Genomic DNA, 15,000 nt, shown 5'->3' on the forward strand with positions numbered 1-15,000 from the left:
TCTATAGGCACTAAAACTCGCTATAGGCACACAAACGCTGTAGAAACACAAACTCACTACAGAAACACAGCCTCTCTTTAGGCACTAAAACTCGCTATAGGCACACAAACTCGCTATAGAAACACAACCTTACTATAGAAACCCAACCTCGATATAGAACCACAACCTCTCTATATGCACTCAAACTCACTATAGAAACACAACCTCACTATAGGTACTAAAACTAGCTATAGGCACACAAACTCACAATAGAAATACAACCCCACTATAGAAACACAAACTCACTATAGGAAAACAACCTCACTATAGAACCACAACCTCTCTATATGCACTCAAACTAGCTATAGAAACACAACCTCATTATAGAAACACATTCTTGCTATAGAAACACAACCTCACTATAGGCACTCAAACTCTCTATAGGCAACCAAACTAGCTATAGAAACACAACCTCATTATAGAAACTCATCTTCGCTATAGAAACACAACCTTCCTATAGGCGCTCAAACTCTATATAGGCACTCAAACTGGCTAAAGAAACACAACCTAGCTAAAGAAACACAACCTCGCTATAGAAACACATCGTCTCTATAGGCACTCAAACTTGCTATAGAAACACAACCTCTCTATACAAACACAACCTCTCTATAGGCACTAAAACTCGCTATAGGCACACAAACGCTGTAGAAACACAAACTCACTACAGAAACACAGCCTCTCTTTAGGCACTAAAACTCGCTATAGGCACACAAACTTGCTATAGAAACACAACCTTACTATAGAAACCCAACCTCGATATAGAACCACAACCTCTCTATATGCACTCAAACTCACTATAGAAACCCAAGCTCTCTATATGCACTAAAACTAGCTATAGAAACACATCCTCACAATAGAAACACAACCTCACTATAGGAACACAACCTCACTATAGGAACACAGCCTCTCAATAGGCACTGAAACTTGTTATAGGAACACAACCTCACAATAGGAACACAACCTCACAATAGGAAAACAACCTCACTAAAGGAAAACAACCTCGATATAGAACCACAACCTCTCTATATGCACTCAAACTCGCTATAGAAACACAACCTCGCTATAGAAACACACCGTCTTTATAGGCACTAAAACTAGCTATAGAAACACAACCTCACTATAAAAACACATCCTCGCTCAAACTCGTTATAGGCACTCAAGACTTGAAAACATGGCTTCTACAGGAATAAAGGTTAAGAGCGCTTAAACAAGATTTATTGATTTAATAACTGGGTAAATCCTGCAGCAGTGTGTGTGTGTGTGTGTGTGTGTGTGTGCCGCTTTATTAACACCACATTTAGTTTTTAATATACACTTTAGAAACCTGAATGTAAAGCTGGGTCACACACACACACACACAGACAGACACACACAAGCATACAAAAGCACACCCACACACTCTCTCACTCACACACACACACACACGCATACTCACACTTACACACGCGCACGCATACTCACACTTACACACGCGCACACACACACGCATAATCACATACGCGCACGCGTACTCACACGCACAAACACACACACTCTCACACGCACACACACACACACACTCTCACACGCACACACACATGCACACTCACACGCATAATCACACACGCGCACGCATACTCACACTCACACACACACACACTCACACACGCATACTCACACACGCACACGCACACTCACACACGCGCACGCATACTCACACACGCGCACGCATACTCACACTCAGGCACACAGACAGACACACGCGCACGCATACTCACACACGCGCACGCATACTCACACACGCGCACGCATACTCGCACTCAGGCACACAGACAGACACACGCGCACGCATACTCATACACCCGCACGCATACTCACACACGCGCACGCATACTCACACACGCACACACAGACAGACACACACAAGCATACTCACACGCACACATGCATAATCACACACGCGCACGCATACTCACACACACTCATACAGACACACGCGCACGCATACTCACGCATACTCGCACTCACACACGCATACTCACACACACGCACGCATACTCACACACACTCACACAGACACACGCGCACGCATACTCACACACCCGCACGCATACACCCGCAAGCATACTCACACACGCGCACGCATACACCCACAAGCATACTCACACACCCGCACGCATACACCCGCAAGCATACTCACACACCCGCACGCATACTCACACACCCGCACGCATACACCCGCAAGCATACTCACACACGCGCACGCATACACCCGCAAGCATACTCACACACCCGCACGCATACACCCGCAAGCATACTCACACACCCGCACGCATACACCCGCAAGCATACTCACACACGCGCACGCATACTCACGCACACACACACACACACACAGACAGACACACACAAGCATACTCACACTCACACACGCATATTCACACACGCGCACGCATACTCACACACACTCACACACGCATACTCGCACTCACACACGCATACTCACACACGCGCACGCATACTCACACACGCGCACGCATACTCAAACTCACACACGCATACTCACACACGCGCACGCATACTCACACACGCGCACGCATACTCACACACGCGCACGCATACTCACACTCACACACGCATAATCACACACGCGCACGCATACTCACACACACTCACACACGCATACTCGCACTCACACACGCATACTCACACACGCGCACGCATAATCACACACGCGCACGCATACTCACACACACTCACACACGCATACTCGCACTCACACACGCATACTCACACACGCGCACGCATACTCACACTCACACACACGCATAATCACACGCGCACGCATATACACACACGAGCACGCATACTCACACTCACACAGACACACACACACGCATACACACGCGCGCGCATACTCCCACACGCGCGCGCATACTCACACGCGCGCACGCATACACACGCGCACGCATACTCACACGCACGCATACTCACACTCACACACGCATACACACCCGCGCGCATACTCCCACACGCGCACGCATACTCCCACACGCGCACGCATACTCCCACACGCGCACGCATACTCCCACACGCGCACGCATACACTCACACACACACGCATACACACGCGCACGCATACTCACACTCACGCGCGCATACACACACGAATGCATACTCACACACGCACACGCATACTCACACACACTCACACACGCATACTCGCACTCACACACGCATACTCACACACGCGCACGCATACTCACACTCACACACACGCATAATCACACGCGCACGCATATACACACACGAGCACGCATACTCACACTCACACAGACACACACACACGCATACACACACGCGCGCGCATACTCCCACACGCTACAAGATACTCACACGCTACGACGCATACACATCGCCATGACGCATACTCACACGCACGCATACTCACACTCACACACGCATACACACCCGCGCGCATACTCCCACACGCGCACGCATACTCCCACACGCCAGACGCGATACTCCCACATCGCCACGCGATACTCCCACATCGCCAAGACGCATACTCCCACACGCCAGACGCATACTCCCACACGCGCACGCATACACTCACACACACACGCATACACACGCGCACGCATACTCACACTCACGCGCGCATACACACACGAATGCATACTCACACACGCACACGCATACTCACACGCGCACACATACACACAGGCACACGCATACTCACACGCGCACACATACTCACACTCACACACACGCATACTCACACACGCGCACGCATACTCACACAGACAGACACACACAAGCATACAAAAGCACACACACTCTCTCACTCACACACACGTGCATACTCACACACGGGCACGCATACTCACACTCACACACGCACACACATGCATAATCACACATGCGCACGCATACTCACACTCACAAAAACACACACACGCATTCTCACACACGCGCACGCATACTCACACTCACACACACACACACACGCATACTGACACACATAGACACACACACACGCATACTCACACACACAGACACACGCATACTCACACACGCGCATGCATACTCACACTCACACGCGCACGCATACTCGCACGCGCACGCATACTCACACGCGCACGCATACTCACACACTCATACTCACACGCGCACGCATACTCACACGCGCACGCATACTCACACACGCACACACACACACACAGACAGACACGCGCATACAAAAGCACACACACACTCTCTCACTCACACACACACACGCATAATCACACACGCGCACGCATACTCACACACACTCACACACACTCACACAAGCATACTCACACACGCACACACACACACACACACACACAAGCATACTCACACACACTCACACACGCATACTCACACGCGCACACATACTCACACTCACACACACAAGTATACTCACACACACTCACACACGCATACTCACACGCGCACGCATACTCACACTCACACACAGACAAGCATACTCACACACACTCACACACGCATACTCACACACGCACACACACACACACAGACACACACAAGCATACTCACACTCACTCACACACGCATACTCACACACGCGCACGCATACTCACACTCACACACACACACACGCGAACGCATACTCACACTCACACACGCGAACGCATACTCACACTCGCGCACGCATACTCACACACGCGCACGCATACTCACACGCATACTTACACGCGCATGCATACTCACACAGACAGACACACAAAAGCATACAAAAGCACACACACACACTCTCTCACTCACACACACACACGTGCATACTCACACACGGGCACGCATACTTGCACTCACACATGCATAATCACACATGCATACTCACACTCACACACACAGACACACACGCATTCTCACACACGCGCACGCATACTCACACTCGCAAACTCACACTCACACACACAGGCATACTCACACACACAGGCATACTCACACTCACACACACAGGCACACACACACGCATACTCACACACGTGCACGCATACTCACACTTACACACGCACACACAAACACACACACCCCGCAGGCAGTGAGATTATCAGAATACAGCAAAAAGCTTCTGATGTATTTTATTTCTTTTGTGACCTCTCTACTGCAGTACTGATAGAACCTCTCACACCTGCTTACATGACCAGAGACTATGCATCAATATCTACACATCACCCTATACATACTTCATGTATATTGACCAAACCTGCACAGATAAATTCATATTTTGTAAGAGAATTTATTCCTGAATATATTTATTTTTATGCAATTATATTTCTTTCTAAAATGTATTTTCTTGTTTTAATTGATTTATTTGTTATTCCTCTTATTATTTTGTGAGGCAGTGTTTAGTGTCTACATTAGAGAGAGATGGTGTGTGTGTGTGTGTGTGTGTGTGTTGGGTACAGTGAGGTGTAAATAATGTGTGTGTTCAGGCAGAGACACAGACAGCCCGGCACCAGTCGTCTCTGTGCGGATGGTTGCCTGGATACCAGCATAGATAGAGGGGCCCCAGGAGGATTGGGCCCTGTCCCCAACACACACACATACACACAAATCATTTCCTCTGTGTGTTCTCACCTGCACTGTTATATCTGCTGTTTCATATACGGTTTATTTCTATTAAAGCAGTAAACAAATCTTCCTATCTCTGGTATTTTCACCATTAGCAGATTGTCTCGTTTGCTTCCTGTCTTTCAGTCCTTCCTGTTTTTTGCCTTTTCTATCCCATCCAACTTAATGTCCATTTCCTGTCGGAGCTGTGGTGCAGTGTTTTGTACATGTGCTCAGGACATATCTAGTGGTATAGGTTTGAGTCCTGTGTCATGACCCAATCCCATTTCCTGTCTCTCATCTCTACGTTACGATGTCATTTCTTCCTATAAATGAAGGCAAAGCCCAGAAATGATCACTCCCTATCCTAAATATGTGGTTACAACCTTGCAAGTAATAGTTATTTACTGTAACTAATCCTTAGCCCAACCCCAAAGCCCTGTCATAGAACTGATCTTTAAATCAAGTCAATTCTGGTAGTGTCATCCAGCTGTGGAGAACCTTGTTAATAAAAACATGTTTTGTGTCAGCCCTGTGACATTCACTGGGTTGTTTCCTGTTTTTACATGAATTCTATGTCTTTCTTTTCACTCACAAATCTCTTTAAACTTTCTTCTGCCCTACTTCTCTCTCAAACTCATCTTGAGGTCGCTCTATTGTAACTGTAATGCTCCTCAATGTTTTTCCTTTGGCTGCCTGTGGAAAGTTAAGTACCATCATTACACAACACTCTTTCATTCTCTCTCGTCATGTTTCCATGCACATAAACACACACACACACACACACACACACACACACACACACACACACACACACACACACACACACACACACACACACACACACACACACAAGCTCTATTAAAAGGCATTTCTCGAATAAAACACACTGCAGTAAATATGAAAGATGGCTCTAAAAGCAGACAGAATGGATGGATGTAATATTTATATGGTGTTGAGGCCATGATATAGAAATCATGATATCTCTACAGTGTGTCGTGTCTAACAAGCCCCTTGAGCGGTGACAATATTCACAAAATACCTCATATGTAACGATGGCGACGATGCGTGTTGTGCATGTGTAGGGCTGGGCGATATGGCCTAAAATATTATCATGATATTCTTTTTCATATCGTTTGATATCGATATTTATCACAATATACATTCACATTTGCACATTGCAATTCTTTTTTGAATTTCCAAGATGGCAGAAGAAAAGAAGAAATATACGTGATCCTAACAGTCAAAATAGTGTCTGAAAAGCTGCATTGTGGACCCTGAGACAGCTGAAGCACTGGTGCCGAAATAATAAAATACTTTATAGTTTATCAATCGAGTGCAGTGCAATATGAATGTTGCACGATATTTATTCATGTATAATGATTTATTGTTACTTGAGGGGCTTTCTCAGCAAATGTTTATGCGATTAATTGTGATTAATTCAACAAATGAAATGGCATACAATTTAATTCATTTAATTAAACATTTGAATCGAGTGACAGTTTGATGTGTCACTGAGTAAAGTGGTTAAGAGTTGAACACACACATCATACATCACTAACACACTTCAGTATAGTAAAAATATCAAAACCTCATTAAAATAAGATACATATACTTTATTAGTGACAATAAATTGCATGAGATATTCAGACTTACAAAGAATATCAATCTTGAATTAAGATTATTTTTTAAACCCTATTGGCAAATTTTATTTTCTTGTTTTAAGCAACAATCTAACACACACACACACACACACACACACACACAATACAATAATTTAGCTATTTAAAGCTTGTTTTCAGGTAATATTAAATATCTTAAATTAAGTTTATTTTTCTTACCCCACTGACAAATAGCCTCTTTTTGTTTGAAGCTAATATCTAACCAAAAATAGAGTACATTTAAAAGGTAATTTAGTAAAGTTAGTTTTAATGATGTTTACATATTTTAACTGGAAAATAAGACGAAAACACTTTTCCCCATACAGAGATCTGATACATGGAAATATTTCAAATATGTGCTTTTTAATAATATACAAAAGTTACACATGTACATACTTGTACATATATGCAATAATTACTACAAAAATATGCCAGTTTTCATTTATGTAACATATATTTTGGAATTTTAATATGCATATAAATGCTCAAAAAAAAAAATATATATATATAATAAAATATATAGTACAACTTTTAAATATGTTCCTCTATGGCCATATCTCAGATTTGTGTATTTCTTGCCGTGTAAACAAAGCTGATGAAGTCTACAATGATTCACAATCTATTATGAATGTCATTATTTCATCTCTGAATTGAATGAGATCATAACTACCACAATCCACTTGACCAGCACCAGCCTTTCTTCAACCTATTTAACAAACGAGTCTCGTCCACGTATCATGTGAGTGCGATTTTACCTGATAGGAGCAGTTGTCCTGATGCACCATCTCTTAATACATCCTACAGACGCACAGCAGACGCAGGAGAAACCGCAAGAACACTCGCAGGCCGAGTCAGAACCAACCAAAGATCAGCTCAATCTGTCTCTGTAGGACTCTCACAAGATGTCTCTCCCGCTGCATCTGATGATGGAAAGACCGGATCGGGGCGCTTGCGGGAACAGAGGGTGGGTCTGCTCGAGGAGAACTGAACACTCTTTCTCTCTGGGGTTTACTTAATGCTGACCAATCAGAGCACAGCGCAGGAGGGGCAGGGGGCGGGGCAAACGACTGACCTTTGAGAGTGAAGCAGGGGTGCAAACGTCCCACGGATTGAGGGATAAAGGAAAGAGAGTGAAGAAAAGGAGTGGGTGGAGAGCCTTGTAAAGAAAAGGGCCTTTCTGAGCACATTCCTGCAGCTGAAGAATTCCTGAGCATGAGCTGAGACGACATGAGACATGCTTCTCTGTGAACTCTTCACACATCTCAACAGACAAAGACAAACAACAAGTGGATAAACACACATACTGAGATCACTCTTCACACACACGTCTTCAGTCACACATAAGAGAGATCTACTACACTGTAGAAAGTTGCCGTATAGAGTGAGAGATCAATGTTCAAAATCAGGATCAGTCAAATGAACACCGCAATGACTGACCACCCCGTTACCTTCTAAAGGCATCATTCTAAAGTAACATATCAAAATTGAGACTGTAGAGGCATATGATGTTCTGAAGATAATAATATGGGGCTTTCTCTTTCAGAAGTGCAGGATAAACAGGAGGGAGTTTAATCCATCTGTGCCATCTGGCCCTCCATACCACAACTGACCCGCGCTAAACCAGACGAACTCTCTCGTCACTCGCTGACCGACACATAACACCACACTCATATGAAACAGACACTCATACTCATAACAGCCTGCGTGTCCTGGTACAGAATCTAAATGATGTGTCTGCTCTAAAATCATGTGATTGTAGTCATTCTCTGGGAAAACTCTATTGTGTCCAAATGTTGTACAGTGTGTTCTGTGGAAACTGCTGGAACACAGCATGACAAAAAACCTGTGTTAAGACCTCTTTTGCTACTTTTCACAAATAGAGTGCAAAATCATAAAGTGAAAAGGTGCGCTTGACCTGCAGAAAATGTTTGCAATCATGTTTCCACAATTTGGATCAACACTAAATACAGGTTAATGAGATATGTGACTTTTATTATTTTATAGTCAAAAATATTAAATCTAAATACATTCAAATATCAAAAATAGATACAAATAAAATGCACTACAATGGGTTCCATGAATAAAGCAATCATACACTCATAAACTGCCTCAGTGCTTTACTTGTTAAATATGAATGCACTTTGTAGTCGCAGAAAAAGACAGTCACTGGGTTTAGTCTCAGCGCCTACAGTCAAGCGCACACTACGCGATTTGCAGTCATGGTGCTGTACATTAGGTGTATCAAGTACCCCGACTGAAGCCCTGTTTACACCGGGTATTAAGATGCGTTTCGGGTGATCCAATCACAATAGATCTGGTCGTCTCTTTTGACCACTTGTGTTGTGATTTCAAGACAGCATACATCAATCATTTATGGCATCCAACGATGGATGAACAGGGCCAGTAGGACCTGAAGACTGAGAGGCCCACGGTGGTGGACAAATGCAAAATTCATATAAATAGACAAAAAGTGCTAGAATGCGTGACAGCCATGTTATCTCTCCCTCGGCCCATAATCAGGGGCCCTAATAAAAAATAAATATCTATTATCATATACAACAAACAATGATGTATTTTAGCATATCTGCACTCAGCTTCTTTACATGTATGACACTAAACCAAGAGCTGCATGTGTGTCTGTGTGTTGTTTCGTCATGTATGATGACTTTGTGATTATTTGAAACAAAAGTCCCCTAAAAACCCTCACTTAAATATTAAATCATTAAATTAAATAGATCAGCTATCTATATAAAAGTAAACAGAAATAGTTCATATAATAAATGGATCACAAACGTTTTAACAAAAGGTTTCAGTTTTTGTTTTTTAACAGACAGTTGGATGCTAAAATCTGTTTTTGATGGTTTGTGCTGAAGTTCATGTACATATGTGCTTCAGTGTTATCGGCTTCAGATTTCCTAGTACGGCTGTCACGAGTATGAAATGTTACTGATGATTAATTCATTTTCACACAAATATTCAATGATTTGTCTGTTTTAGGACTTGTCAATTTTGGACAGACATGAAATTTCCAAATACTTTATGATCCACTTTAGACTTGTTCATCTATAAGCCTACATTACACTGTTGTTCAGCCAAACCGAATATTATATTATGCTACAGTAATATCTGTCCATCCTAAATTCATCACTTTCACACATTATTTTAAGGCTCTCTGATTTAAACCACTTGTCCTTATTTTTCATAAAGGCAGACCTTTGAGATTCTGTGACAAATATATATCTGTCATCTCCACAGAAATAGAGTAAGCGGGAGTCTCTTCCTCTGTGCTATTGTGTGTCTTTGACATTCTGTGCTCTGTGTGAACCCATGAACAACAACATTTGCCATTATGCAAACATGACATTGAAAATGAAGGGGGTTGTAGGAACCTTGGGCACGTAGCCCGGTCGTGGTCTCAGAATAACGTGAGTATTTGCCGGACCGAACGCCAAGCAGGTGTCGCTGACAGAGAACACTCGCAGGTCCCAATCCTCTTGATGGAGGCTAAAGCTATCAGGAGGGCTGTCTTCAGGGAGAGGGCCTTGAGCTCATCTTAATCAAGCAGCTCGAAGGGGGGTCTCTGAAGGCCTGCGAGGAGCACTGAGAGATCCCAGAAGGGGTACAGGCTTGGCCGGGGAGGGTTCAGTCTCCGGGCGCCTCTAAGGAACCTGATAATCAAGTCGTGCTTACCCAAGGACTTGCCATCTACTGCGTACCTAAAGCACTTACCTAGCTCCACACTCCCCAGTCCCGGGGAGCCGGGACTGTAGAGTTTAGGGGCCGGGGTGCCGTGAGAACGGTGCGCACCGGCTGGATGACCCAAGGAGTGAGGAAATCGCTCTTTTATTGAGAATGTGGGTACTGCAGCCCGAAGGCATTGCAGCAAATGAAAATAATGAAAACAAGGACTCTCCTCCCGGCCCTCCACCAGGGGACGGAGTGGTCTTGGTACCAGCTCTGGAGCGAAGGATGCCTCATTTGGCTGGTTTGGATATGTCAACCGCGGCACCGGCTTGGAACGGTTAACAAGGAGAGCGGTTAGAATCCAGTGAATGGGGGAGATACCTGAAAGCTGCATATACTGCTTTTGTGTGGAAACAGTTTATCATTAAGGGATTGACTGATTGGATGCTAATTTACAGTATGCTTGCCATGATATATTCACTTGTAGAGTGCTTTATTTGTAGTTTGCTACGGGAAAACAAAACCTGTTTCAGAAGTGAAGTCAGAATTTTTTATATCATCTAAAATATTGCCCAATATTTTTGGAAAATCAGATAATCTGAAAGTTGTCTGTAAAAGCCAACAGACTTTTGTATACCATATCTGTCGATTTGCATTCATGTGTTAACGTACAGCTCTTGATCTATCCAATATGGCGGATGCACCAACGTACTGCAGTCCAGAGAAACAGCTGCTAGTAAGCTATCTGCGTATAGATATCTGTGATTATATCTGTATATAATGATTATTTGTGATAGTATTAGCACTTTTTAGCAGAATATGTGGACTTTTCAGATGACCCCTTACACAGCATAGGCAAAAGTTCCTTCTTAAAGGAATAGTTCGCCCAAAAATTAAAATTTGCTGATAATTTACTCACCCTAGGGCCATCCAAGATGTATCTGAGTTTCTTTCGTCATCAAAACAGAATTTAAGATTTTTAGGAATTAATTTCAGGCCTCCTCCTCTAAACAATGCAAGTGAATGTACTCCATTTTCTGACGGTCCAGAATGCCTCCTCCTCCACGTGACGCGTGACCTTACCAACGAGCTAACGCATCACAGAGATGTACAGAAGTTAACATTTGTAGTTTAAAAAGTATATTAGTATTGTTTTGTTTCTAAAAATAATCAATCGTTTGTGTTCAGAAGAACTTTATTTGTCGACTGGAGTCGAGTGGATTATTATAGCAGTAGTTGCAGTGCACTGAGCTCTGTGGAACTAAGTAGCTACAGTAGACAGCTAATCCATCTAACATGATAAGTGTAATGCTACTGAACCACAGCTGACATGTAACAGTTTACAATCTCAACATACCTTTGTTGTTGGTTTTCGGATGCCTCGCAATATTGGATATTGTTGATGAAGCGTCTGTATTTTTTGAACCACAGCTTCTAAATGTTGCAATCATTTTGTTGTCTTTTGATATTGAATTCTTTATACTGAAATGAAATAACATTTGGTCTCATTTTGGCTGTGTTGTCCTTGAATGCGCAATCTTCAAACTTTGTCTTTCTCTCGTGGAAATTGATTGGTTGATTCTTTGATTGGTTGAATGTGGAGCGTGGAAATGCAGATTTAAAAAACATCTACCAAATTGTTTATTGGAAAAATGAATAGTTGATTTGCTGCACATTTTTAAATGTACAACTCTGACCTTTGGTTTTAGAAGGTATAAAGACTTTCCAAGTCAGAGGGCTCAAGTTCAAAGTGAAGTTGCAAGTCATTGTTGTCAAAGTCTAAGTCTTCTTTGATTATGTTGTGTCACAAGTCATCAAATTTGTCACTCGAGTCTAAGTTAAGTCATGCGACTCAAGTCCAGAATCCCAGAGGTATGAGGCTCTCAATGTGGCTCAATCTGTAAATTGTTACATTTTGCCCATATTCAATGGCGAAAAATCAAATGTGGATCACATGGTATGAAGCTAGCTTTTCTTGTCTAACAAAAAAAGGTCTGAAGTACAAATAATGTTGAAACTAGATATACTGTATCTTAAGATTTAAATGTACCATTATTTATTCACATTAAAAACAATAATGTGAAAATCTTGAATATTGGTAGACAAAAAATACACTATTTAAAAAAATAAAAGCACTCTTCAGTGCAATAGCTATGTGTAGTTTTTGGATTTCATAAATGCAAAAATATGTAAAGCTCTGGAATGCACCAATCGCTAAAGGTGCCAAAACGCTACACTGTATTTGTATTGATTTTCGTATTATTCTTCTTCTGCCCTAAAAGTGTCTGGGCATCGGACTGAGACCGTTAATCGTACAGATCCTAAAATTGGTGGGATGGTCCCAAATCCCCCGTCCTACTCACACATCTATCTGACACTAGGTGGCGCTGTTATTAGCACATTTATGTTTTCACTAATAACTAAACTATATGGACTAGAATCCAAAATCTTTTGCTCTGAATCCTTCAATGCCCCCCAATGAAATGATCATATGGATGTCCATTTCCACGAGAAAAAGGTTCTCTCACGTTAATCATCTTTTTGGAATCAGGAGTGTTTGATTAGGGAGATATCCAAAATGTGTAGAGTTGATGTGCCTCCAGGAACAGGGGTGGGAACCACTGCTCTAGGTGATAATCAGAACGGTCAGGTTCATGTATTCACATGTCAACTAAACGATTGTCACGAGACATAAAGTGGGATCACAGGCTTTTCACCGGGATTATCTCTCACTCTGGATTATGTGCTGCTGCAGTTGTAATCTGGATTTTGTCAGGAAATGGCACGTGAGTTAAGAAAGATCATTGCTTTATCTTTAAACACAAGAGCATGACATCATTATTTATGATCACAGAGGCGATGCCAGTTTGTCTGCCACATTCACAGCTGTTTATGTCCACTGAAATGCTCCTTTTTGGCATTTTGACTTTTTATTCTCTCTGTTCTCTCCTGTTGTTGTTGTTCTGTGTGTGATCCGCAGGGAAGTGCTGCTTATGGGCGCGTGACATTTCCTCTGCGCTGCATCATGAATGTTTAACTACAGCAGCACAGCAGGACGCAAAAACAAAAGAGCTGGAAATAATGAGCAAACAGCACACTGTAAAAGCACTTTAAACATGTGTGTGACGTCACACTTGACAGTTACAGACCTGCGTGTCCCCACTCACTGCGATTTGACATATGAAAGCCACATTACTTGTGTATTTCAACAGCATTCTTCCACCTCCACGACACATGGGATCTGATCCGAAACCTACCGAGCTGCCTCCTGTCTTCTATACCGCCGTCAGAACTGAAATACAGCCTCGTATGAGAGTGACGTGAAACGCTCAACACAGAGTGCATTCAAACAGCATCACACGCAGCACGCGAGAGACACGCAATGGATTTCAACACAGGTCATGCACGAGGAACATACACAACACACACATTTTGGGGAAATAGCCGGTTTTCTATTATTTTAAAGTAATTTGCATCAATACGTTGCAGTACTGAATTCATTATTGGTACATTTATAATCAAATATTTATAGCATTTCATTGTTAAATGTCATTTAAATGAGTGCTCAGTTTGAAAGCAGCAGGATCATTTAAACCACTAAATTATGAATGATAATAAAGAAAAAGAAACGTACAATCGAAGTGTTAACTCGTAAGAATGTTGTCGTCTTGCTTTATACTATTAATATAATATATATACAGTATCTATCTAAAGTGTATATATATATACAGTTACTGTCCTTCTAAATATGATGTAGGATTTCAATAACGGTTACACTGAAACCAGTGTTTATCAAACATCATTCAATGATAATGAATGATTCTGTTGAGATGGGCTTGATTGCTCGCTCGCTCAGTAAAGTTCAACACAAATGTACTAGTGGTGAAGACAAATCCTTTTGTAAAATAGAAATATGCACCTGATTTTGAATTCATAACATTTCTGCTTTATAAAAATGTAAGTGATCAAGTGCATCAAGCAGTCAACTGACCCACATGAACGTGTTGAACATGAAGTGCTCTGGTGCACAGGA

The 15,000-nt window shown here is 42.6% G+C and overlaps 1 protein-coding gene across 2 annotated transcripts in view; it reads right to left on the reverse strand.

The window, feature by feature from the left end:
* LOC127630094 (schwannomin-interacting protein 1-like) overlaps positions 1-15,000 on the reverse strand; it is a 66,511-nt gene that overhangs the window by 22,184 nt on the left and 29,327 nt on the right. Inside the window, exon 1 of one of the 2 annotated variants that reach the window (XM_052107524.1) lies at positions 8,039-8,262. The exons of the other annotated variant lie outside the window; for it this stretch is intronic. Within the exon in view, the coding sequence (XP_051963484.1) occupies positions 8,039-8,068 (30 nt within the window). The 5' untranslated portion in view covers positions 8,069-8,262. Of the gene's footprint in view, positions 1-8,038; positions 8,263-15,000 lie in introns of those variants that run through there. 2 annotated transcript variants of the gene reach the window in all.

This window comes from Xyrauchen texanus, chromosome 36, assembly GCF_025860055.1.
Source record: "Xyrauchen texanus isolate HMW12.3.18 chromosome 36, RBS_HiC_50CHRs, whole genome shotgun sequence".
Taxonomy (NCBI): Eukaryota; Metazoa; Chordata; class Actinopteri; order Cypriniformes; family Catostomidae; genus Xyrauchen; species Xyrauchen texanus.